Source organism: Populus euphratica, unplaced genomic scaffold (assembly GCF_000495115.2).
Source record: "Populus euphratica unplaced genomic scaffold, PopEup_1.0 scaffold48.1, whole genome shotgun sequence".
In the NCBI taxonomy this organism is placed as follows: Eukaryota; Viridiplantae; Streptophyta; class Magnoliopsida; order Malpighiales; family Salicaceae; genus Populus; species Populus euphratica.
Window position 1 is genome coordinate 312295 of NW_011499879.1, and position 27628 is coordinate 339922.

A 27628-nucleotide genomic window follows, 5' to 3' on the forward strand; every position below is an offset into this window, starting at 1 on the left:
CGATAAACACTTGCCCCTCTGTTCAAAGACAAAAACCTCACTCCTCTCGACAACTAAATTCCACATCTTACCCTTCATCTCAATTCAAATCTCACTCACCACTCGAAACCCAACTGCAGCCATTCTTCCAGATCCCCAGGGCAGAACTGTCTTGTCCTTTTCACACTCATTATCCAATTATTAATATATTATTATAAACTTCCGTTCCATAAAATTCAAATTCTGGATCATTGCAAATAATAATAATAATAATAATAATAATAATAATAAAAACTCAAAACCTCATTTTGTGCTTCCCGGGTATTTAACATTCAGGATATAATTCTGCCTATTTTTAAAGGTTTTTTAGTATTATAGCAATGATTATTTCCTAAAATTTATTTTTAACATTAATATATTAAAACAATCTAAAAATATATAAAAATTATTTAAAAAAATAAAAAAATAAATGTTTTTTAAATAATTTTAAAAAATAAAAACAAAATCAAACATGATATTATGCATAAAGAATAAATTTATCTTTCCTTATCTAATAAGATTTTAGGCTGTTTTCCCTTAAAAAAAATTGTAACCTAAATGATAATATTATTGGAGAAAAAAAAAAAAACCCACCAACACAGCGGTGTATTTTTGGCAACTAAATACCAAAACAAATTAAGAAAAAAGAGTATTTATTTTAAATGATTTATTTATTTACTTATTGCAGCCGATGCTACAGTAAGAGAGGTTTGGCAAGCGACCGCTCTCTCAACGGAATCAACGCCGTTCCTCTCGTCTCCTCCACTATAACGGTTATAGAGAGAGTGTGCTTTTTGGAGAGAGATGGAAATGGAAGAGAAAATGGAGGTGGAGTTTATGGTGTTTGAGGCGCGTGAAATTGATCTTGATTACGAGTTTGATGCTCCAAAGTACTTCGATTTCACTAGCCGGGAGTCAATCGCGGAGGCGCGTGAGGTTCAGCGGTGGTTTGATATGGCGCCGAGCTGTCCTCCTTCTCGTAAGTCTCAAAACACCGTAATTTGTTCATTGCTGGTTTTTCCCTGATTGTTTAATGAATTATGGAGCTCTTAACAACAATTATCAAGCCAATCCTTATTTACTATTTTTATAATTATTCCTTTTTAGCTTAAATTGGTGTATTTGTTTGTGTTTCAGCATTTGTGGCAAAGTTTCTGTACAGTCTACTGGAGAATGTTAATACCTCTCCAAAATCTAAGGATGACGAAAATAGGGTCACTCTGCTTAACGATGACATGGGACCAGAAGTCTCTGCAATAGAGGTGGACGATACAGGTACTAATTATTATGCTTGTGTAGGGACTATGCATGCCCTATGACTTTTACTTCACCATAGCAAATTTTAGATTGTGATGACTAGAGCTCGAAATAAAACCTTGCTTGGCCAATCCCATTTTCATTTTTTCAAGATTGACTTGGTAAAAAATAATTCTGTCAGAAAAATATTACACATAGAGCTGTTTTCACTTTCACACCAAGTACTCCATGGTTTTTTTTTTGGAAAAGCAGTGCTGAGGACCAGTGTTCTTTGAAAACAGCATAGACCTTGAATTTTTTTGAATGGTAGAATCAATACATGTTGCAATACCAACACTCATTTGTATCAATATTCCATTTTCCATGGCTTGTAGCCTCAAATATGCAGTGAAGCTTCCTATCATTGGAGTTGAATAAAAAAAGTAGCAAACAACTATTTTGAGAAACATTATATGATTGTGTTATTCTTGCATTAAAATATTACTCCAGTTAGATCACTCTTCCTCTTATTTTTAGCTATTAACTGATGTTTGAGATACTGATTTCAATTTAGTATTTATTTGGGGTTAGGGTAGTTTAGGGTTTATTTAGAGTTAGTTTAGGGTTAGGGGTTAAAGTCTTGTTCGCAGATGTGACTTTAACAAAGTTGCGGTTCCTATCTGCGACTTTAACTAAACTGTGTTATTTTCTAAATACCTTTTCAACTTGTGCTAGTTTGCCAAAACTTTGGTTAAACTGTGCTAGCTTTCAAAAAATTCTTGTTTTTGCTTGCAGGATTGACCTTTTACCATCAGAAATCTACTGATAAATCAAACCCCAAGGTGAAGTCCACTGTCAAGCCAACATTTCCCAGGAGTTCAACTTTGATGAAACCTACGGCTAGTCAGTTGGCTAAGCAAAATCACCCCACTCAAATAGGTGTTTCCAGGTGATTCTCACTAAATTCTTTGTTCTTATTTACTTGTGGTCTAAGAAAACAACTTTTATCGTTTCTTGTTATACTGTTGAAGAAATATGCTTCTTTATTTTATGAAATTTTCCAATAAAGCTACAACTTGGAACTTGTCTTGGTCCTTTTTCTTATGGTTTTAGTTAGATGGCCCTTTCAATTTTAAAAGCACAACTTTGGCAAACATGTGGATTGTTGTGTGAGTTTATACCATAAAGCATTCATCTTCTTTTATGAAGAATATTTAATATTCTATGCATTTAAGCTAGAGGCAATTACCATATAGCAACTCACTGGAAGCTAAAATCAGAGACCTTTCAGTTTAATACAGTCGCTTTCTAATATTACATCTCTAATTTTTAGATTTCAGATACTGCTGGGTCAAAAGGAGAGAAGCTTATGCAATTCTTCTGCACTTGAAAGTCATTCTGCCAAGAGGCAGAAACTGGAAGGAGGTCACGTTTGCAAGGTAGACAGCTTTTGTGAATCTATCTTCTTGCCCATTCCTTTTGCTCGTATTTTGGAGAACTTGTCATGAAGTTATATGTGCTGATCAATAATGGACTTTTTGATAACACACACAAAAATAAAAAAAGAAAAGAAAAGAAAGAACTCTTGTTATTTATACGAGGGTTTTGACCATGTAGTTGCAGGCAGATCAGTGGTTGCCACATTGATGCGTGTTGTTGGGAATGTTCCTTCAATTGTTTTACCGTATCATGCATTCTCATGTTCTATTGTCAAATTAAAGGAGTTGATTAGGATGTAGGTGTGGCTGTTTATTAATGACTGAACCTGGCTTGACATTTGGAAGCTCATGTTAGTGAATTGCGGATTGTGAGTGAAATTGATCCCTAAATTTAGTGCAGGGGTCCTGAACTAAATCTTAGTATTGTTATGTTTTCCTTTTTTTATAAATATTTACCAGTCCATTTACATGTTCTACATAACAGATCGGTGATGGAAAGCAGCAAACAGATTTCATCCACAAGACATCTAAAAAGGTAGATGCTTGTTATTTTAATTTGGACCTCAAGTTACATTTTGTATGCATTGCATACTTGATCAATCATCTCCAGTCTTTCACACCTCAAACTCTTAAAAAAATGATTTTTCTGTTGACTTGAGCTAATTTATGTTGTAATCAACCCTCAGAAATGTTAGAAGCATAATCCTAAACTCCGAAGGCATACTTGCAAAACTTTTATGCAATTTCTGGGGAAAATATGCTCGCCACCATTGTTTCATAAAAAAAAGTTACAATCTTAACTTGTATTAACATAAACTGGTTAGGACAGCTTTGATTTTTTACCAATAGTCATGAACTATCAAGCACAAAGCTTTTATGTTTTTAGCTGTGATCTTCTATATGCTTTGATATTTATATAAAAGGAAAACTTATAATCATCAGAACAATGGGGGTGAAAAAGAGATGAAGTTCAGACCTTTTGGAATTGGAGAGAGGATTGTATAATTCAATCTACATAACAGGATAAAATCATCATGAAGTTAGCAAATGCTTTGACCTCGTCTTGCAGGATGGTTTTGTTGATAAAATCTCTTCTCAAGCAAAACTAAGGCTGACTGTTCCAAGAGAACCTGACCTTGTAACAGCACACAGGGCACAAAGGATGAGGTTTGTGCTTCTGTTCAAGATTCTGAGGTTCCAAGTATCTTTAACACAGATGGCCAAATAATTGACATGTTTATAACTCAGGCCCAAAGAACAGCAATACATGACAGCGCCTGCACGAAGATTCAAAGCACGCCCATTGAACCGAAAAGTGAGTATACAAGTTAAATAGTTTGAGATGTCATATATAAAAGTTTGTTTTGTTTTCCCAAAATAAAAATATATATATCATTTTGTTTTGCAGATTCTTGAGGCTCCATTTCCTCTTCCAAAGAAGAGTGCCCCAAAGTTGCCAGAGTTTCAAGTAAGTGCTTGAGCTGGCTTCTGCCTGTTTCTATTTCTGTCTATAATAAGTAGAGCAGTGCTGAGAATATGGGTCCTGCTCCAACTATAGACAAACACTTCAGAAGTAGGGAGCTTTTGTCCTGTATTTGACGTTGAGAAATGCTTCCATTGCTTCTCAGGAATTTCACTTGAAGACATTAGAAAGGGCAATGCAGCACCACTCTTCAGTTTCATCTTCCTCGTTTCAGTGCAATGATTCAAACAAGGTTTATTTAGATTCCTTGAAATCATGATTACTAATCCAACTGAAAACAGTCTTCGTCACTGGTTCAAATCTTGTAGATAATATGATGAGAACTGTTTTTGGTGGTATTCTGTGTCTTAGTTAGTGGTTGCAATCATCTTTCTTTGTCATAATTATTAAAACATGGGGAGACTGAAATGCTTTATTACAGGGGCTGGATAAACCCAGTACAATTTCAGAAATTGTGAAGACAGAATCCAGAAGGTAATATTTTTTTTTTTATTAATTGACCTCAGAATGAGTAGAAGGTGATGGTCAATTTTCATTAGATGTTCATTTCCCTCAAGTGCTTGCTTCAAATTTTCTCCTACTTTGCTCAGACCAACCACCATGAATCCTCCAAAGCAGGATGGATGTGGCGCAACACATACATTCAAAGCTCGCCCTCTGAATAAGAAGGTAATAGAGAAAATAGTGTAGATCTTATGCTCTAAATGTTGTGGTAACAATTACTAAATGTGAACCTGTTTGCTGTCTCTGATTGCAGATATTCTCTAGTAAAGGAGAAATGGGAGTTTTTCAAACTAGCATTCGGGAAACCACGGTGCCAATGGTAATCCATTGATAGCTCTAGTTGCTATATATGTACTGAACTACTGATTATTGGTATGCAGAATCATTTGAAAGAATATTGTGTTAATTACAGGAATTTAATTTTCATACGGAGAAGAGGTTTCAACATAATCCACCCATAGATCTTTTCAGTAAGGTAACCCTTCAATTTGTATCTTGTAGTTAAAAGAAAAATAAAAATCATTATGCTATCTCCTGTTTGAGAGATGCATACATTTATTTCTGTTGTAGTGCTCATTATTGTTATCGTAGCGTTTGCATTCATATGCTTTCCAAGATGCTCACATTCTTTTGGCCTGTGAATGCCAGCTCTCCCTGACAAGTGAACTCCAACCAAATAACAAATCTCAATTGCAATTTCCTCAACCAAGCTATCTGTCTACGAAGGTTCTCCTTGTTCCTTATAAATTCTTTGTCAGCAAACACACATATATCATTATTGCAAGTCTACTCTGCTTAATGTCTCTAATTGTTTCTTTGGCGTAAGGGTCCAAAAGAAAATAGATTGAATCCCTTCCAAACAGAGCAGAAGGTAAGCATGGCACCTGTTTGGAACCTTCTCTGTGCAGCATTACTTTCATTTTGTTCCAGCTGTAAACTATTTCTTTTCTTCTTTTAGATGGTGCATTCGGTGAAAGAAAGGCAATCTATATTTGTTGGAAAGCAGCAGATTCAATATGGGAGCAATATGGGCACCAATGAAGTCAGAAACCAATCGATCAGGAGGTATGTCAATGGAGATCAGCAATTTTTTTCCCTAATTCCATTTCCACATTGATAATTTAATTTGGAATGTCAACAGGAGCTTGGGCATCCGATGAGATTTGAGAATTACAGGGAATGGAGTATGATGGGTGAACACTTGGACAAAAATAATCAATCTTTTTGTTATACGGAAACCATGGAAGTCCGTATCGTTTGAGGTCAATTGTTTACCGTGGAAGAAACTGATGTCACGCGTTCGTGTAAATCTAACCTCTGTCTCCTACAATTTCGTAGGCTTGTCCCCAACCCAATAAAAATTACTACATGGTCGGTGTTGTACAGCCATCAAGGCGTTCTTACCCTTATACCACCACACTTTTTCTTTAGCATTGCATGAACAACACATGTAATAGTTAGTGGAAAATACAGAATACAGTTGATAGCAGTGTCTTGGAGGTATTTCTAAATTGCAGTTCTTTCATTTTTGGTTCACAATCCATATGACATAATGAACAATGATCAAAGCCTTTACAAATTATATTAGATTTGGCGTTAACGTATGTTGAGGTAATGTGCTTGAAGAAGAGCCCATTTCATTACGTTTACATGGGAATTAGCAACCCATTTCATTCTCTCCACTAAAATCCATGTTTGCCGAATTGTGCTTGATCAGAGCCTGCTTTGTCCATCGCCTTTTATCACTGGCTTCCTCGAGGGGTTTCTTTTCCTTGACTAGTCTTCTCTTTGTTATGGCAATGGCAAGACCACTGGGAAATTATGTCTGCCAAAAAAAAGCGTGCAGAAGGGTGGATACAAATAATACCAGCACCATTGTTGATGACAATAAGTGCAAGACCCCCGCTTGGAACTCCAGGGGCATTCTTTGCGTACTTGATTGTTGTCATTGATGCTGTTGTCATGGGGAAGGTATAAGACCACCATGCCTCTGAAAAACTGTGAAGTTACAAATGATAATCTACAAGTAAATCTAGGCCTGAAACTAACTGGAAACCTGGAAAGGAAATTCAACATAGGGGCAGTCTTACCCGAACCCTGTGAAAAAGTTGATACGTACGTCCTAGACAGCCCATCAAAATCACCATATATAGTTTCCCAAGCAATGCTTGCAGGAGATGGGGCTGCAATGAACATAGAGTACACGGGATGGAGCTCCTTAGCCAATGGTTCGCTTGTTGGCAATCTCTGATACAATGTGACGAATACCACAAGGTAATGCCTACTGCCCACAAGAACTTAGCTGCCTCCTTCCACCCAACTCTAGAGGCTAAAATTGCCCCAACAAAATTTCCAACTACAGAGAGATGAGAAGATGGATTAGCTACCTTGCAAAGACGCCTCTTTCCACCTGATAGCCATTGGCCATAGATCTTGAGCTCAAGGAAGAAGTAAGGTCCCATGAAGGCGCACCAGCGGGCAGGATGCAAATTTTCAGGTGCTAGCAGAGCGGGTACACTAATGGCCAGGAACATGCACACAACCCATGGAGCAAAGAAAAAGTTGACACGGACAGGGTGAAAGTACTCTCTCTTGACAGCTTCAAAGTAGACTATGCATTTGAGCATGTAGGTGAAAGAAACAGAAATTAGGATCGCAAGAGCTAAGAGCCAGAGGGCAAGGTTGATGAATGATATTATGCGGAGAAACTGGGTAGCTGGACTCGCTGCAAGTGCACCCCATAAGACGGCTTCGCTACTAAGACACTTCCATGAAAATTTATTTATTTATTTTTATTTAAATTTATTTTATTTTTATATTTTTATATTGTTTTGATATGTTGATGTTTAAAATAATATTTAAAAAATAAAAATAATATTATTTTAATATATTTCTAAATAAAAAACATTTTAAAAAAACCTGCTACTACAATTTCAACCACCCTCTATAATGAATACCAAAGCTACCGATTGGTAATCGGAGGAGAAAAGGGCATTTCTTATCTCTGGGAAGGAGAATGTCCTCATAATCCTGCAAAACAAAACAGAGACAACATGCAAATTGAGTTCATCTTATTTGATTGATTGCAGTCTAATCTATAAGAAAACTGTTTCTTTGGTACAATTATTAAAAACTAAAACTAGAGAGGTCTTTTATTTTTCAGAATGAATAGTAACCCTTGCATAAAAATATGCTTGAAGATACTAAAATCCCCTTTCCTTGCTTCCCTATTAACCCTACTAGCCGAATCAAATCCACCAAAACTACGTCCAGCCCTCCTCTCATCTTTAGCCTTGGTTTCTCTATTTTGTGTTTATTTTCTTACATCCTTTTCTTTATGGAAATTTGCGTGCTTCATTGAGTTTGTAAGTGTAAGAGACATCACGAGAAATTTTAAGCGTTGGAAAAAGAAGCTCCACAGCTGCTTGCTAATTAGCTGGTGGGTTATGTGGTAGATGAAATGGAGACCTGTATGCTTTCTTGAAAAAAAGTGGGTCTTATGAGGGATTTCTCGTGATGCAAAACTTAGCACAATCTTGCGGCTTAGAAAGCTTATACTACACTAATATCACCATTTGATTTCAACAACAATTTGCTTACACGAGAAAGATAAAAGAAATCTTGCTCCACTTCTTGCATGTTTGGTTGCTAGGAAATTGAAGAGATCTTTCCATCACTACAACACTAGTCTATCAACCATTAAAAACTTGTTGTAGATTTTCTTCTTTTTTTTCTTATTTTAACTGTATTTTTGAGATTTTCATGTGAAGTTTCTTGTCTTGATAATTAAATGGGAGGGACTGGTGGTTCAATGATTCCATAAATTAAAGCCCAACGTCAAACAAAGCTTATGGAGGCCAACTTACAAAAGTAAGGCCTGATACTTCATCTCCACTTTCAGGCCTGGACGTTACCACAGCATCTCGGTCTGGATATTGGAATTAGATGCACTGAAGAAATGGGCTAATTACCTATAATTCCAAATACTGCACCGATTCTTTTAGGACGGCGACGATGACAATGCCAAAGCCAGGCAGGAGCATGGTACAAACAGGCATGTTCAAAAAATGCAAAAGACAGCTTGACCCGAAAAAACAAAAGAGAGAGAGAGAGAAAAGCAAAAGGCCAGGAAGTTTTCTTGCTTGTTTCCCCTTGCCTTTTTACATGTATACATTCATTTCGTTTTCGATCTCTTGCTTCAAGAAAACGCCCAAAATCATAACATTCGTTTCCACATTTGGCAGGCAATACGTGCAAGATATGTCCAAGTCCTCTCAACTAAGTCCACGATGGCCACATTTGCTGAACAAGTCATGCGTAGCAAACAGTATCTGAATGGCCTTTAGCAGAGTAACTTACTGTGTAAAATGGATCCATCAATTTTTTAATTTTTAATTTTTAAAAAAGGATTAACTTGCTAGGCAATATTGTTGCTGCCAATTGCTGCAAATTCAAGAATTTTATGGTGCCATTGCCTCCCTTTCCGGGCCATGGGTACGTTACAGAGCTTAGACCCCACTATTTTTTCCCCTAGTGAGAAACTCTATATATAGGCAGCAGTTTTTGAACACTTTGTAACAATCAAATTGCATCGCAGAAACATCTCACCAACGTCAATAAAAAAAGAAAGAAGAAAAGAGGGAGAGAATTGCTTAACCAGTAAAAAGTTGTCAACAATGGCTTCTTCTGGGATGTTCATGATCATTGCCATTGTTGCAGTCTTTCTTCCTTCAATTTTGGCAACAGAACATGTGGTTGGTGACAAGACAGGTTGGAGACCAGGCTTTGATTATAAAACCTGGGCTCAGGGAAAAACATTTTACGTGGGAGACACCCTCGGTAACTCGACTCCCTCTAAACAAATTGCATGCATATATTTACTACTACTGCCTTAAATAGTAACTCAGCAATTTTATTTATTTATTTTTGTTTTGATAATTTGATTTATTGGTGCAGTTTTCAAGTATACACCAGGAGCACACAATGTGTTGAGAGTTAACGGAACTGGATTCCAAGAGTGCAAGGCAGCTGATGATATCGTGCCCTTGACTACAGGAAATGATGTGATTCCACTCTCAACTCCTGGAAAAAAATGGTACATTTGTGGTGTGGCCAAACACTGCGAGTCTGGGAACCAGAAACTTTCCATAACAGTGTTGCCTCAATTGGGATCTCCGGCAACATCACCTTCTCCCAGCCCAACTGGTACCACGCCATCCGGAGCAGCAGGCGACATTGCTTCTAGATACCATGGGTTGATTGTGGCCATTGTAGGGGTTTTTGGGATGATCATGTTTTGATTTTCATAATAATGTTATCAATGGATTATTATTCTTTTCTAGTCTTTTATTATTTGTATTCGTTTTTGAGATGGTTTGTGAGCTAATTTTATTTCTTTCAATAATATACAAGTCATTTGTGCTCTTACTCCTTGACATTACCCTTAAAATGGCTTTAGAATCAGCAGTTGAGATCAAAATAAAAAATTCTTAATTTCCATACCCTTCAATTCTTCCCCAGTTGCTTGGCAAGGACCGTTTCAGATACTTTATGGTAAAGATTTGTTTAATTAACATGATTTAAATAAATTATAAGTGAATAAAAAATTAATTATAAATAATTTTTATTTTTCGTACTTAAAGAACCCTTGTTTTTTCTAGATTTAATTTTTGATCTTGTAATGATTAATCAAAAGTTATAATTAATTCTTTAATCTTTTAGCTTCTAAAATTTACTATAAACAAAGATGAATAAAAAGATATGATGCAAACATTATAGTTATACAAGTGATAAATAATGAAGGCTTAAAGAATAAATGATACATGATTGACAAGAACTAAAATTTTATTCATTGAAAGTGTTTTAATAAGTAAATATTATTTTTTATATTAATTTAAGTATTGTTATTTTTTTAATTAATATGCATATTAGAACTTTGATCTTATATCTATTACAAGTTTATATACATGCTTAGCATGCATGCAAATATTGATTTTATTATATTTATGTTAAAAATATGTTTTTCTTGAATTTTATTTTATATTTTTTTATAGATTTAATATTGTACATGTTCTCAGCTTACCTCAATAATTGTTTTATATTTTATATATTTTTATTATGATAAACTACATATCTTTATCTATTAGTCTAATATAATACAACATATTTTGACAATAATTTTAAGATTTTAATTTTATATTAGACCTTGTTTAGTTTATCTTGAAAAAATAATAATAATATAAATTAATTATGAAAGAGATTTTTAACATCATTAAAATTTAAGTTATAATTTAATTTCTTTTTAATTGCCACATATATAACATATTTTGACAATAATTTTAAGACTTTGCTTTTATATTAGACCTTGTTTAGTTTATCTTGAAAAAATAATAATAATATAAATTAATTATGAAAGAGATTCTTAACATCATTAAAATTTAAGTTATAATTTAATTTCCTTTTAATTGCCACATACATACATACATACATACATACATACATATATATCTCGGTTGTTTCTGGTGCGACACGTTTTTGGAAGGAAGCTTCATCCACTTTGAATATATATTACACTTTAGCTACCGGTAATAATGTTACTACTCTTGAAAAACCAGGGAAAGAATGGCATATTTGCAGTGTATGCAAGCAAGCACTGCGAACTGAAACAGAAGCTTGCCACAACTGTTCTTCCTTCCCAAGGGCGAGGCACCAGCACCTTCACCTTCTCAGGCTAAAACAGTAGCTAGCGTAAGGAGTACTAAACTGTATGCATGTATGGTAGTGGCATTTAGCTTCCTCGCAAGGATCATGACATAGAAATGGTGAAAAAGGTGAAATTTCCCGCATCTGTTTCAGCTTGACAGGCGATCCTTTTTACTTGTTACTAGTTAGATAACTCACATAATGTCACAGATTAATTTTTTTATATAAAAAATATCAAAAAAATTAAAATTTAAAAATATTAAATTTTTTTATAAAGTCATACTTAAAAGTATTGGGTTTTGCTATAACGACTCGACTTAAGAGTAATATTTATAATATTAATAATAACATTAAACTTACATGATCCAAGTTTATATGAGTTTGATTGCAATACCATATCCAATAGTTCTGGATGTGAATCTAGCTCCAAAGACGTGCCATAAAAATATGATAATTAAATAGATTAATCAAAAAGAAAAAACAAAGAAAAAAACCAATAGGAAGAAAAAAAACTAATGAAGAAAATGATTTTTTTTAATTAACCAGGTTAACACATCAAATCATAGATTCATGTTGAGAAAATTTAATAACTAAATAGAAAAAAAATTGACAGGTTATCCATGATTTACTGTGTTAAACCGGGATCTATGTTATGAAAGTTTGATAATTAAATAAAAAATTAACATTAACAAACTAAATTAAACAAAAAAATTAATTAAAAATAAAAAAATAAAAAAAATAAATGAAGAAAAAGAAAAAAGATATAAATTAATTGAGTTAATCTGTCAAACCCGAGATTCATGTCATGAAAGTATGATAACTAAATAGAAAAAAATTTAATATCAACAAATTAAATAAAAAAATAATTGAAAAAAAAACTAAAAACATCAGTTTTTTCACTGTGGACTATATACAATATTAAAAGAAAACATTGGAAGAAAAAAACTAATGAGAAAAAAAAATCTGAATCAATTGGGTTAACCTGCCAAATCAAGTTAACCTATCAAGTCTAGAATTCGTGTAATAAAAGTATGATAACTAAATAGAAAAAAATTTAATATTAATGAACTATATTAAAAAAAAAGACTAATTACAAAGGAAAAAGAAAAAACCATACAGGAAGAAAAAAAATGAATGAAGAAAAAGGAAAAAAATCTGAATCAACCTGTCAAATTTAGGATCCATATTATAAAAGTTTGATAATTAAATAGAAAAAATTTAATATTAAAAAAGTAAATTTAAAAAACAAAGAAAAATGCCAAAAAGTAAAAAAAAAAATGAAAGACATCAGCTTTTTCACTACATTATGCAGTCTGTAGTAAAAAGCTTAAAAAAATAGAAGAAGGTAAAAACAAACAAAGATATACGAGCAGGTTGATTTTTTTTCCTTGCATAAAAATATCAAAAAAGACTAAAATCAAAGAGTGTTAAGTCTTTACGTAAAAATATATCAAAAAACCTTGGGTTTAGCTACAATGTTTCACCCAAGAGTAATATTTATAATATTAATAATAATATTAAACTTGAATGACTCAAGTTTAAGTGAGTTTGGTTGCAATACCAAATCCAAGAGCCTTGGATGTGGATTTAGCTGTAAGGTCGTGTCATAAAAATATAATAATTAAATAGATTAATTAAAAAAATAAAGAAAAAAAACCAATATGAAGAAAAAAACTAATGAAGAAAAATAAAAAAAATTAACGGGTTAACCCATAATTAACTGAGTTAACTCATGAAACTATATTAACCTGTCAAATCTGAGATATATGTCATAAAATTTTGATAACTAATTAGAAAAAAATTTAATATTAACAAACTAAACTAAATAAAAAAAATAATTAAAAATAATTTTTTTTAAGTTAACTCGTCAAGTCATGTTAACCTATTAAACTCGGAATTCATATTATAAAAGTCTAATAATTAAATAAAAAATTATTAAAGTAAAAAAATAAAAAAAAAATTAATTGGTTAACCTATAATTAATTGGGTTAACCCGTGAAATCAGGTTAACCTTTGAAACCTAAGATATGTGTGATGAAAGTATGATAACTAAATACAAAGAAAATTAACATTAACAAACTAAAATTAATTATAAAAAATTTGAATTAACTCATCAAACCATGTTAATATTAATAAACTAAATTAAATAAAAAAATATTAAAAGAAAAAACAAAGAAAGAAGAAAATAAAAAGAAGCTTGAAAAGCATAAAAAATAAAAAAAACTAAAAAAAACTAAAAAATTAATGTTTTACTGTAAATTACACTGTACAATTTATAATAAAACACACGGATATATTTTTGTATGCATTTTAGTATACGTTACGATTTATGCACATTTTAGCATTGCATCCATTGAGATGAGTGAAGTTTAATCCTTGTAGTTCAAGGTGGTTAGCTAAAGATTTGACAAAGGCAGCCTGACCTTTACGTGAGAAACTGAGAAGCTGAGCCAAAACATGGATGTCTAAATTTGAACATGAGTAGTTGATTAACAAGTGGCTTGACTCATCTAATCTCACTTGAGAATTGAGAAGTGAAAATGACTAGAGTTCAACCAAAGAGTCACATTACCCTTCAACTTACATGATGCGTACTACTAAGCTAAGCTAAGTTGAGCTGCGAAGGAAGTTCCAATTACCATCAAGATTTAAGCAAAAGCAACTGTCCATGTCCCACATGACGCGTATAGCATATAGCGCAGAGGCTATAAAGTTTACAAAACAATAACCAAATACAAAACTATCTGCGGTGGTTGGGACTGTCAGCAAGGCACCTTAACTTAAAGTAAGAGTCTTGACTTAAACTGAATGTGAACATGTCACCTTCATCTGTTAAAATAGTCACTTTCCAGCTTAAAGCATAATTGTCACCCAATCAAAAAAGAAAAAGAAACAAAAAAAGATAAATCCAAATGACTCCAGAAAAAAATACCAGTCATTTCAACCTACTTGAAGAAATTGACCACTTAAAACTATGAAACAAATTCATTTGTTTGATCCAAAGGATGTTTGTCATTGCTATCATGTGGAAATAAGGCTGCTCTTTGTATAGTTATTGCATTTGGGAACCATTTCAAAATGTCCCTACACCTCGCACCTGTCATCTAAAACCCAGTAAGAAACAACTTCTTTTGCATTTCTTACCTAAAGGAAAACTCCTCCCTGTTGATTAAATCAAAAGATCTTGTCAAAAGGGGAGGCAAGAATAACATGCTTGCAACATACAATAACCATGATGCAGAAGTGTAATTTTAACTATTCGGAAAAAGCTTGATCAAATTTGTTCTTTATTCAGAGCCCAGTTTCTTATTAAAGGAACTTGGAATCTTAGAACCATGTGAATAGAGATGGCAACTGTGAATGAAAGAAACTTCTATCCTCCTTTTTTTGATAGTGACTAGAGGAGCGTTGATAACCTCAATGGTTATCTTGAAATTTGCTAACAGGCTCACTCAAAATGTAAATGTCATTATGCCCATCAACATTCAATTTTATGCATGAAATTCTCAATAGATCCAAAAGGCAGTATACAAGGCATCAGCAATCAGGAAATAAAAGCCACAAATTGACCTATGCCATATGACCAAGACATGAACTCCTAATAATTATCACATTTCACATCACAGGAACGTATCATCTGGGTATGTCAAATAAATTAATCACCAACTTATTCAAGCATTCCATAATTCCAGTCCCAAACCCTTGTAACTCATTCAATAATTTTTTGCTGCTAAAATTAGCTGAAGAAGCCAACAAGCAAGCATTCAAAGCAAGAGAAAGAATCCAAAAAACAAAAAAACATAAACCCTCCACACCCAGAAACGAATTCAAGGAATGCCAATTTTGCAGAGAAACATATGCTGCATAAAGAATGGAATTGCTTGCTGACAAGACTTGTAGATGAAAAGAGAGAACTTTGTTCCCTCCAATTTAAAGACTTGAAAATCAATATCTGCACCAGTTCTTTCTGTGTTCCAGTTGCAGTAAACTCAATTATATAGGGTTACACACAGAGGAAAGTGAGAGAAATTCATTCCCTTAACCACTCCCAACAGGAACAATTAAAAAGCCAAAAAAGAGAGAAGAAGAGCATAACCCTTTCCCTTTTCTCCACATCCTATACAATCCAATTGATCCAAATTTCCCTTATCTAATATTAAAAAAATTAAAACATTAAAGCAAAAGTAAATAAAGCAAAAGAACCAAAAAAAAAAAAAGGACCCGCACCAGTGTTTGTGGCAATCAAAATGAATCTTTATATTATCCTTCAGTGAGTTGTGACCTTAGATCTCTTCTTTGCCTCGCTGTAAAGCACAACCCCCATGATTGTAACTGCGAATCCAGCCATTCCCATCGCAGTCACCGGATTCCTAAAGATCAAGATCGAAACGGCAGCAGCCACGGCAGCCTTAGCATTGCCTAATACTTGAAGAGTCAGGGCACTTGTGTGCTTGGTCACCAAAAAATTCGTCAAATTCACCAAATAAGCCACAGTTGAATTCCCAATCAACAAGAACACAATATACGGATCCCCTCTGGCTTTCTCAATTGTAATTGAAGCCACATTCCCTTCTATGTAAAGAGTAAATGGTAACAAAATCAAAGCAGCCATTGGTGCCATATAAAGCAACAAATTCATAGAATGTAACTTCTCAGCTTCTGATGTTAACAAAATCCCTTGAACCACGGATTTTAAAGCACGTCCAGCAGTTGAACCAACACAGACCAAGAACCCAAATAAATGAAACAAAGGCTCACTATTACTGGCCAAAACAATCCCAAAAACCACAGGCAAAAGTGCACAATAAACCTCAGCAGATTCTTTCTTGCAAGTTATCAAGAAGGCAAAAATAGCAGTAAAAAAAGGTGTGGTTGCCCCAATAGCTTGATTAAAGGACACAGGCAAGTACCTCAATGAAGTATTACCACAAACCACAGAGAAACAAAAGATAGCACTCAAAGCGAAGATCTTCATGAACTGCTTTCTTGATGAAATATGCTGCAATGGTACTATTTGAAGAAATTTTATAGCCACATAGCTATAACAAGCACAAGAAATCATGTGCAGCATTGTTAAAAATATCGGGTACCGGTAGCCATAAAAACTTAACAAGTACTTGTTAAGTAACAAGACTCCAATGTTGGACAAGTACCATGATGCAATAATCCCAGCTGTTAAAATAGTCGGAGAAAAATACGATCCAACGGAAGAATATGCATTGTTTCTTACATCACCAGGTGGGGTTGCAGGGATGTCAAGAACTTGGTCATTGGTGGTGGTTGACACGGTGGTGCCATCCATTATTCTTGGGTTGCTCATTCTCCTTGTTGCCCATGTTTGTGCCTCCACCATCCTCCTAGGCTTCAAGGGCAAAATGGGTTTTCACAAGAACCTTCTCTTCCTAAGAATACACGACTCTGCTTAGAGAGAGAAGCAGAAAGTTAGGAGCTTGAAATGTGTGTGAGATCTGTAAGCGAGAGATGAGGATGATGATATTTTCTTTGTTTTTTTTTTTTTAATTTTGTTATAGTGACGTGTTGATGTGTGGATCTAGATAAACGGTGCAGATTCAGATTTGGGGGCGGAGATGAAGCACGGGCCTTTGGATTAAGGGAGAGATAGTGGGAAGAGAATAAAACAGCATTAGATTCCTCGTGAGTAGAGGTTAATGTAAAAAGTCAGACTGTCGGTAATGGATACGTGACTGTGGACTGACTGCATTTCACCATGTTTACCGTCTTAGGTTGGGTTACTTTTATGGAAAACAAAAGGAGAAAAAACAAATGCTTTTACGGGAAGGAAAAAAAACAGAGTAAAAACAAAGGTTGTGGAAAACATATTTATGCCCCGTGCGGGGGTTAAGGTTATTTCGTGATTTTTTTAAAATAATTTTTTAAAATCATTTTAGTGTATTAATATTAAAGATTATTTTTAAAAATTAAAAAAATATTATTTTTCTATATTTTCAAATAAAAAATATTTTAAAAAATAATTACCAATGTATTCGTGTAAATGTGACTTTTTCGACCATGCAAGTCCCTATCTATGCTTGTTAAACAAACAAATCTTGAGTGGATGCGGCTTTGTTGCAATTAGGAAAGCCTGCCTATTTAGAATGACAAGATGACGCTTCACCTGTTTTTGAAAAACCAAAACAACAACTATTTCTCAATTTTGCGTACTAAATGTTTTTAATATCTCTGTTATGCACATGGAAATCTCATATTAGATTATATAAAGTTTTAAAATAACTATTTCTTGACTGGACCATTCACAAATCATGAGATGGAGCGTGAACGAGAGAGAGAGAGAGAGATATATAGAAAAGAGTAGTCATGGAAGAGTTACAGGCCTGGTAATTACCTGAACTTCAGTCCAGCGTGTGAACGGGGACTTGGTCAAGAATTGTTTGCAAGTGATTAATTCAGAGGATAAGACCAAACCCTCCCTGGTTTGGAAAGGAAAACTAATGCTAAAAGACGAATTAGAGACTGGGAAAGATTTCTAAAAGCTGTGGAAAATACTTATCAAGGGGATTGAACTTCTGGAATGTGCAGAAAAACCTCATGCTGATAGAATGGAATGGCTAATTTATTTGGCCTACAAAGTTCTCTCTTTAGACGAGTAACAATGGCCAGCCTCTATATTTATAGAGGGATTAACTAGCAGATCGACTCTTGAAACAAACTTCTCCCTGTAGATTGGATTTAAGCACCGTACGTCTTAGAATCCTAGAAGGGAAGGAGTATGGCTTGATTTTAATCACTTGCCAAGCATGTTACTATTATGCACAAAGTACATTTTGATTTAGTAGCTACCCTGCCATCATGCATTTTGATTTAGCAGCCACCCTGCCATCAAGCCTTATCTATCAAGGTCCCCTTCATAATTCCATCTTATCACGTAACTTGCAGATATCTTTTCGCTCTCCCTTCTCTCCAAGGAATACACCTGGAACATCTAACAACCACTAATATTAGTAAAATAATCCCAGAAAATGCATTTGAGGCCGTGTCTTAATGGTTATGGAAGGAATTGTTTTCTTCTTCTAGTATATGGGTTTGATTTTTTTATATATATATATTTGATATTTTTATTGTACTTTACTTGTTTAATGAGCTTGTAAGATATTTAATGGGTTTAGAAATTAATTATGGTGTGCGTAAACTAATCTGGACATTTCTAATTACTAGAAAAAATAAAAAAATTAATCCTAGAAAAATAAAGAAAAATTATGGTGTTTTAGCTTGTTAACACCATTTAGAAAATAATATTGCCCAAATAATATTAATAAAAAAATCTTGGCAAAATAATATATATTTTGTGATTGAGAAATGAGACATTTAAAGTTGTTATTAATGAAAACTAAAATGTCAAACAAGATTATTAAATAAGTTGTTATAGTGGAAACTAGAATGTTAAATGAGCTCACACAAATTAGAACAAATTAGAATGAGGAAGGAGGAGAGATGAAAAAGATAAAAAGAAAAAAATAAAGATTTTCAAGGCACATTAAAAATTCAATTATAATACCATAAATACCATTATAGAAATCTCGACCATGTGAATCCATTGACACAAAAAAAACATAACAAACAATAATTGGAGTAGGCCACATGAACTTCTCAAATGCAAGTGAGCCACCTGTTATGTGTGGCCCATTGCAGTTACGATTGGTATCCATACTTAGGGATTCAATTGAAATTAATCAAGGAAAAAATTATAAATTGATTATTACTGATTAGGATCCCAATCGTTAAATTTAAAATGTTTAGGGGCCAAGATTAAAATAATCATTCCCAAGGACACAAACAACACTGTTCTGATGCACTGTTCATTATCCCTTTCGTTTTACGCGGAGAAAGTCGATTTAATAGGGAAATCTGTAACAAATTCGATCCAATTATGGACCACATCTCTCGCCCATGATCCCGTCTTCAAATCCACTACAGTCCTGCAAGTGTAGGACTATTAATGATCACTGACACTCTATAAAGGCTAGAGAAAAAAGCTGGAAAAAAAGGGAGAGAAAAAGAGAGAGCACAAATGAAAATAGAAAAAAAAAATAAACACAATAGGGAGAACATTGGAAACAAGGAGAGACATGTTAAAAAAAGAAAGGAGGATAGAGCAAAAGCCAGCGTTGCCTTCGTCCCATAACGCAAGCTAAGTGAACAAGGGAAAACAGAGAAACTGTAAGCATTGATAAGTTTGACATCAACAATCAAAAGCAAAGGAAGAAACCCAAAATAACAACAAAAAAAAAAAAGAACGACCCAGAGTCAGAATCAATTGTAACTATCTTCATTGTCTTTGAAAGCAAGTATGCCTGTTCTTATCTTATTTTGCATTCTTTGAAATTGAAATGTTATGTGAACATTATATGAAGGTAATTTAATTACCTTCAAACTGTTTATGCATGTGTGAAGTCACTTTACACGTGCCTCTTATTTGCCCAGCCAAGTCAGTAACTTGGGCCAGTGACTAAGGTGGGCTGGCTGGGCCTAACCCAGCTTGCATGGGCTGAATCGGGCCCTATAAAATAAAATAAAAAATATGCATGCATTAAAAGTAAATTTATTTTATTGGTTTATTCATTGATGCTAGAGTCAGAAATAAAAAATGTATTGACTAGATAATATTCACCAACGCTAGAGTTGGAAGTATTTGTAATTAATTATTCACTAATGCCAGAGTCAAGAGTCAGGAATATTATAAACAAACCATCGTAACATTCACTAACAAACTTTTAGTAATTTAAGAAAAAACCAGCAATATAGCTTGACATAAGTAGGACGTTTAAGGGGTGATAATATTTTTCTTTTTACATAACCAGTCTTGTATCATAGAATCTTTTTTTACCAGTTAAAGTTTCTAATGACCATAATACTAGGTTGTGACTCCTTAAACAAGAGCATTCCCCATCAAAGAACAAGGTATCAGAGATTTGTTCTTTTCATTTTCATTTCATTTAATTTTTTAAGGCTGCCATGGAGTCAAGTGTGACAATTCTCAAAAAGTTAATGTTATGATTTGTGTACAATGGATTTTATCCTTATATTATATCAAATATATAAGTATTTATAGATTGATAACATGACAAATAATATTATACTTTTTTATAATTTGGAAGCTTGATACTTTCGTAAATAAGACTAGTTAAATATAAATATACTAACGCTTCAAAATTACATTTGCACAATTCCAATTCAAAATCTTGAAGTGAATGAATTTTTATTTTACCATAGAAACTAGTCCTTGAAAACATCCAACTAATATTCGTTCAAGCAATTCTCTCGCACTTAATTAGTTGAGGGAAAATGTAATGTCCATAGATCAGTAACTCGTGTATTATTGTGGGTTATATCATTTTTTTCCAGTGCAAAACCAAAATGTTTAGATATTGTTAATGTGTTTTCTAGTATGAATTATTTTTTTTTATCATTAATTCAAAATATGATGTACATTAGATGATACCTTTTTAAATATTGAGACACTAGTATATTGCATGATATTGTTTTTGAAATACTTAGATAATGACATATTAGATTGACTCGTACTAACTTGAGATATCCTACTAAATCTACAATAAGAGTTATAAGATTTTCATAATTATATAAAAAATAAATAACAAAAAAAATATCAAGTTCAATTCTCAATCAAAAAAACAATGAATAATGAAATTTAAAAAAATAATTTTTTTAAAGGAAAATAAACCCTAAATGCACTCGAGGAAATGAAAGAGAAAAAGGAGAAGAGAGGAAGGAAGGCTGTGTTGTCAGAGCCAAACCATACCTCCTATATGCATACACATTACCTTAGATGGAAGAGGATGCTAAGATGAATAAAAGAAGGCCGCCAACGAACATCCATGGCCATCACATGCGTAGTCTATACTAGGTAGACCTTCTCACATATGCGAGCCACTCCCAACATTTTCTTTCATTTCCATTCCTAAACACTAAATTTATTTTTAAATTTGGTTCTTAAAATTTTAATTGCTTTAAATCAATGAAATCAAAATATATTTTGTCAAATGAAGTATCAACCGAGTATTATAATTTTTCTTTGACATAATGAGAAGCCAACATAAAGATAATTGGCAAACCATCAAGTCTAATCCCAAATAAATTCAATTTGAAAAAATAATTTAAAGGCAAAGAAAAAAAACATTATTATAAGCTACGATAAATCTGTGTCTTGATATAAAAAACCTTTCCTAAATGTTTTAGTTTCTTTTGTAATTTTACATCATTCAATCGATAATCATAGTCTTGTGTTCAAAACCCATCAAATTTCATTCATTAAAAAAAAACCCAATAATTTACTAAAATAAACCAATCATAACTAAAAGGTGTCTTGCAAGTCACAGAGTCCCATCGACTTGCTATTTGATAGAAGTATATATAGCAGGTCAACCTCACCACTTTACCATTTTCATTATTTATCAACTCCTGATTAACAATTTTTTTAAAAAAATAAGTAAATGACTGCTTATGCTTAATATACATAATGAGAATTCTCTTCTAATAGTTTCTCTTCCTCCCAGCCTGAAGCCAGGCTGGCAACAAACACCAATGAAGATAAGAAAGAAAAATCAACATCAGTCAATATCCAGAAACCAATAAAAAAGAATGAGTATCATCTTGCATTTGGCTTGATGTCCATTTGATGTGCGCGTTTACATGTTATTAATTAACAAAACATTAAAGTTTTAATAGGTTAAGCCATATTGATTTTGGATATTTTTTAAATATATATTTTTAATTTTATTTTTTAATATTGAGTTTATTGAGAATTTAATATTAATTACTATCAAATTACCAATAAATTGTAAAAAAATATATCAAATATTAAACTTATTATATATAATAAATGACATGTTAATTACTGTTATCAACAAAAATACAGTAGATTATTCCTTTGAAGAATAAGCCCAATCAATAAGAGACCACAATCCCTAATTCCAAAACTCTCCTTCTATCTCCCTATCCTCCCCTCTCCATCTCGTCCAACTCAAAATTCCTTGGTTTTTATGAACAAGACAAGCAAAACCGTTGATACTTATAAAGATAATTTCATGCTTGATGTGAGCAAGTAAGACTCGTGATTCATAAATTAAAATCATTAGAGTTGTTTTTTGTTATTTATATCACCCATGTGATTCTGATCGATAATTATCCATATCCCATATTTTAATTGTGTTTTAATATTATTTTTACCATAGTCACCAAACATTATGTATTAGAAATCATACAAGAAGAGATCGCATAATCTTTTTTTTAAAAAAAAATTCTTAGAGCTTTTATCTCATTTTTAATATATTCTAGATTTTAGGGTTTTCATGTTGTAGGATGCATATTACGTTTAACAATTTTGTTTTAACCCACTATTATTAGATTTTCAACATTTTCGAATACTGAATTTAATTTTGATCCGAAGACTATGTTTACAGTGTTAATTTTGATGGGGAAACTTTCATTTTCTAATTCACTCACATCCTATCTTTTAAGATTTTCATTGGATTATTGAACTTTAATGACTCCACTACTACATTGATTTTGATACAATAAATATTATCATAAATAAGATGTCCTAAAAGATTTCCGAAAACAAATCAAAATTCACTTGACAAATTATATAGTTTTTTTTTTGTTTTTAGGGTTTTTTGGTGTTTTTAGTGATGATTCAATTGTGAGTTCATAGGGACAAATATGGTTTTTATTGTCTATTTATGAAATTTCTTTGAAACTGAGCACATTGGATTGTGTGTTTTTGTGCAGTGTGATTATGCCCCGGATTCATTTCCATGTAACAACATATATTTTTTAACTAAATTTTTTTTTTATTTTTTTATTTAATGTTTAAACTATTTAAAGGTATACTTTTTGGTTTTGTTGTGGGCTGATAAGAGACAAATGAAAATATATGTTCTATTGTTATATATGGTTAAGGTTGCGTATTGATTTAGGTTATTATTACTTAAGTATATAATTGTAATGTAATCTCCATTCTCTCTATTATCATCTCAATATAGTTGTGTAAGTATATAATTGTAATGTAATCTCCATTCTCTCTGTTATCATCTCAATATAGTTGTGTGAATTCTAATGCGGGGAATGTGGCAAGTCCGAATTAGAAACCTCGAGCAAATATTAGGGTATGGGTGTTCATAAGCAAGAATTTATATGTTGTTGTTTTTTTTTTAATTATTAATCATGTGAGCAATAAGAATGAGGCTTTTGAGATAGTATTACTTGATACATAATCATGTTACAAGATTTATGACTTCGCTTGCAAGAATCCAATCCAACTTGAAGATGTGGGTAATGGATTGTTTAAATAAAATCAATTGTTTACATCATGAATTATTGATATATATTTACAGGTTTTAAGATTTTTGGGTAGAGTGCTAAGATTTTTTTAAAATAGAATATAATGATAATATTTTTTTTATCAAATATGTTTAAACGAGGAAGAGAAAGTTAGTAGAGATAGAGACGAACATGAGTGATGTTGGTTCTTCTGGCAAAGGTTCTGATAAGCATGAGCAGACAATGCTACCAAGTTTTAACCATGACAAAACATCTCAGGGACTCTCTTGTGATGCAAGATTGTTAGGTGTGAGTGCGACTCACAGAGTGGATATTCTTATTGAACGAGATATTTACACTTGAAAGTATATTGCTTAGTGGAAACCCTGATCATAGCATGTAAATTTGTTTTATTTCCTACCAATAAAAAATTAAACAACCATGAATAAACTTAAAATAATTAATTATAGTGAATGAATTGAAATTCGAGTTTACAAATGTTGAGTCTATTCACATGATAACATCAACAATGAAATTATTAAAGAAAGTGCTTTGTTTCAATAGAGTTAGGTTTTAAGAAATGCCGAATGAAAGTCTGTGATTGATGCTTGGTTTGGAAAGTTTAAGGTTAATACATATATAAATAATTATTCTTTTAATATTTAATTTGATTAGCTTTTTAATTTTAATAAGCTAATTATTTTATGAAATTGACATGTAAGGAAAACACAATTATTGGGAGGAGGCTAATAATGGTGTGGCCAAGAGAGTGTGGGAGAATCACAACACTATTATATAAGATTCAATTCAAACTATGATATTCTTTTAAGAAAAAATTATAACATTTTATTTTTATTATCTTATTTGATTTTTTTCTTATGGACCATGTTGCGTGACTTCTGGTATGATGCAAAAAAAAAAAACAAAGAAATATGCAAAAGATAAAGTCTTTTAGGTTAGGAAGACATGGAAATATAAAGGGATTTCAAACCTTCATACATCACAAAGGGTATCTAGGACGTTCATCTCAAACTTGTTATGCCAGAGCATTTTTTAAGGCGATCACAATCAATTTAAAGAATTGGACCAAGAAGATTCATTGGTTCATGACCACACCAACAAAATCATTATGTTTGTTTCACATACAAAACCGGTGATAAAATTATATTTTATATGATATTTATTTAAAAACATTTAACTAATAATAGTTTTTTTTTGTAAGTTACAGTGCTTGGATATAATCCAAGATCGTTGAAGCTTTTTGTTAAACCTAGTTGCGAAAAAAGGACAAATCAAAGAGGTGTAACAAGTTGTGAATAGTTGAACTAAGAAGTTTATGATAAGTATGATATGAACATTTTTTTAGTTATATATATATATATATAGATGACTTGTTTTTATTTTATGAAACATATAAACACTTGATTGCACAAGAGATATGAGGGAGATCTTTTGACCCATCCAAGATTTGGATTTGTGGTTGGAGGATTGATCTACTAATGACCTCTATAGAAATCAAGTTTACAATATCTCTAACACTATAATTGAAAATATACGGGTGGACCATTGTGTATCAACTGTTAGGATCTTGCAATCTAGATTAAGCTAGTAATTACTAGCCATCTAAGCAATCATACGAGAACATGTTCAAGATGAGATGACCAAATATAAGGCTAAAACAAACTTCTAAAGGATAAATTGAATGTCATCTTCACTAGTGTATGTGATTCACCTTGTCACCTTCCTGGTTCTAGTGAAGAGTAGTCTTTGTCTCCTCCTCCATCTTTTGTTGCCTAGATAAATAAATTGTATCTGATAATATTCTTAAATTGATAATATAAATTTTATTTTTATTTTTATTTTATTTTTTTAAATTATCTTTTTTATAAAAAAATTTATTTTTTTATTTTATTGTTTTTTTTTAATTTTTTCTAAAAATAATTACATATAATATGTCTGAATTACCATCTATTTATTATTTTAGTAAGATAGATATAAATTTAATTCTTTGACAGATTAATTATATCGGTAATATATATAATCACCGATGGATTTATTATTGATTTATTTTGTTAGTAACATACATATTATTTTAATTCACTGATGGATTAATTCAATCGGTTATATGCCAAAATTATTGATGAATTTACTAATAAAATTATTACTAGTAAATTTGTTTGTTTAGAGCGATAATTCCATCGGTGATTATATTACCAATGGAATGATCAACATAATAGAAATCACCAACGATGTATTTTCTGATGATATTTTTCCATCTATTCTTTTGGTAATTATGACAAAATATTCTATTGATATTTTGCTTATTTTTTTGTTGGTAGTGTTTCAATCTTGTTTTTGTGAGAGGAGAGAGAGAGAGAATCATTTTTTTCTAGCATAGAGAGAGAAAATCATCATTGATGCTGATTCTAACAAAAAAAGGTTGATCTTGGTGTCAATAAGTTTTATTTAATGAGAAGAATTTTATCTAAGTGTTATTTTTTCTTCTCATTGTCTGAGAAGTTAGATATGCTAGCAAGAATATTTTTAGGTTCAGATTGATTTTGGGATTTGAGCTAGTTTTAGGTTGTTTGATTCTATAAATAGATTTATTAAAATGTCTAGGGTGTTTTAAGTAAATAAAAAGAAAAACAAATGTGTAGAGAAATAGTTTGTAGCAAAAAAAAACCCTGATTTTCTAGCAACCTTTTGGTCATCGAATTATGTAAATAGTAGATGTTATGTAAACAATAGATGATATGTCATTGAAAAAAAAACCCTGATTTTCTAGCGACCTTTTGGTCATCGAATTATGTAAATAGTAGATGTTATGTAAACAATAGATGATATGTCATCTCTTTTTCTTTTTTGTTTTTTTTTGTTTTTTAAATAGAGACAGACGACAAGTCGGTGACTTCTTTAAGAAACAAAAAAAAAATATAAAACCAGGTCGAGGAGCTCGAGCTGGAAGGCCTACACACTTAGGCTCTTTTTTTAAATGGTCGTGGCACATTGGGCTACTAGACCTACACACTTGGACTCTTTTTTGATTTTTTTTTTAAAAATTAAAAATTTTGTTATTTTATATTTAGGAAAAATATAAATTTAATAAAAAAATTATTAAATTTAGTTGAGTTCATGACCTAGATCGTAAGTTTGAAGAATTAATCTAAAATGTTCTAGTTGATCTTATATTTTATCATTTGAATATTTTAAATATATATTAGATTGAATTTAGCGTAAAGCATTTGGTTTTGTTTTTTTAATTTGTCTTAGTGATGTATTGTTAGTGGAATTGATTTGTTCAAATTTGATTATTACATGATTGTCATAATTATAATTTTATGATCAGGTCGTAGGTGTAGCATGTTGACATAAGTTGACCCAAGCTACTTTAGCGTGTTAAAATGTCAATATTTTTTTATAAAAAATTCATTTTGTAGATTTTTCATTCTTTTAATTTGTTTTTATATCTTATATTGAATCTCATAATCTAAATCGTGAACTTAGCAAGTTAAACTATAAAATTGTGAAGCCTAAGTCAATAAAATGTGTTGTTGTTTTCGGTTTTTCTTATGAAAAAAGACGCACTACTAAATTTTTTTTTTAAGTATTTGATTTTTTTAAAAAATTAATATTCATGATATGTTTTGTTTTACTTTTTACATGATTAATTAGTATGATTTATTTTTTATCAAATTTTTATTATTTTGATTTTTTTAAATTCAAACCATATTATTATTAGTTTATCAAGTTTAATAACACTTCTAACAAAATTTCATAATCTGGATATTTCTTTTAATGTTTTTTTTTTTAAATGATCTGGTACATTTCATAATCTGGATATTTCTTTTACGGGCAAAAAATTCACGTCGTGGACTTGAAAGCCTGTAAATCATAACCATTCGAATGCTTGTAGACGAGTGGACTAGAG

General features: G+C 32.0%; 5 protein-coding genes across 7 annotated transcripts; 2 read left to right on the forward strand and 3 right to left on the reverse strand.

Moving 5' to 3' along the window:
• The first annotated feature begins 582 nt into the window (after positions 1–582).
• Positions 583–6210, forward strand: LOC105128960 (protein TPX2-like). The gene is made up of 17 exons (XM_011030819.1): positions 583–997; positions 1156–1293; positions 2050–2203; positions 2588–2693; positions 3178–3228; positions 3763–3860; positions 3942–4008; positions 4102–4161; positions 4322–4408; positions 4598–4650; positions 4767–4845; positions 4934–4999; positions 5093–5155; positions 5329–5406; positions 5507–5551; positions 5639–5745; positions 5822–6210. Exons 1-17 carry the CDS (start codon positions 823–825, stop codon positions 5838–5840), a joined length of 1446 nt encoding a protein of 481 aa, XP_011029121.1. The 5' UTR covers positions 583–822; the 3' UTR covers positions 5841–6210.
• LOC105129121 (guard cell S-type anion channel SLAC1) lies at positions 6184–7460 on the reverse strand (the record flags this gene model as incomplete). The annotated part of the gene is given in 5 exon segments (XM_011031065.1): positions 6184–6566; positions 6568–6678; positions 6771–6798; positions 6801–6962; positions 6965–7460. Coding segments are annotated over 5 exon segments (1026 nt in total), but the record flags the coding sequence as incomplete, so codon positions are not given.
• Positions 7461–7605: 145 nt separating this feature from the next.
• On the reverse strand, positions 7606–7987 carry LOC105129122 (guard cell S-type anion channel SLAC1-like; the record flags this gene model as incomplete). Its single annotated transcript, XM_011031066.1, has 2 exons — positions 7606–7732; positions 7821–7987. Coding segments are annotated over 2 exons (294 nt in total), but the record flags the coding sequence as incomplete, so codon positions are not given.
• Positions 7987–10104, forward strand: LOC105128958 (mavicyanin-like). 3 transcript variants are annotated; one of them, XM_011030817.1, is made up of 3 exons: positions 7987–8804; positions 8925–9519; positions 9637–10104. In XM_011030817.1, exons 2-3 carry the CDS (start codon positions 9357–9359, stop codon positions 9978–9980), a joined length of 507 nt encoding a protein of 168 aa, XP_011029119.1. In that variant the 5' UTR covers positions 7987–8804; positions 8925–9356; the 3' UTR covers positions 9981–10104. The 3 variants fall into 3 exon arrangements, with proteins under 3 accessions (XP_011029119.1, XP_011029120.1, XP_011029118.1); XM_011030818.1 differs by having other exon boundaries at positions 7987–8734; XM_011030816.1 differs by having other exon boundaries at positions 7987–9519.
• Positions 10105–14017: 3913 nt separating this feature from the next.
• On the reverse strand, positions 14018–16758 carry LOC105128957 (probable sugar phosphate/phosphate translocator At1g12500). Its single transcript, XM_011030815.1, has 2 exons — positions 15610–16758; positions 14018–14544 (listed from the first exon to the last, which is right to left on the reverse strand). The coding sequence occupies exon 1, from the start codon at positions 16733–16735 to the stop codon at positions 15650–15652; it is 1086 nt and encodes a 361-aa protein (XP_011029117.1). The 5' UTR covers positions 16736–16758; the 3' UTR covers positions 14018–14544; positions 15610–15649.
• Positions 16759–27628: the final 10870 nt, after the last annotated feature.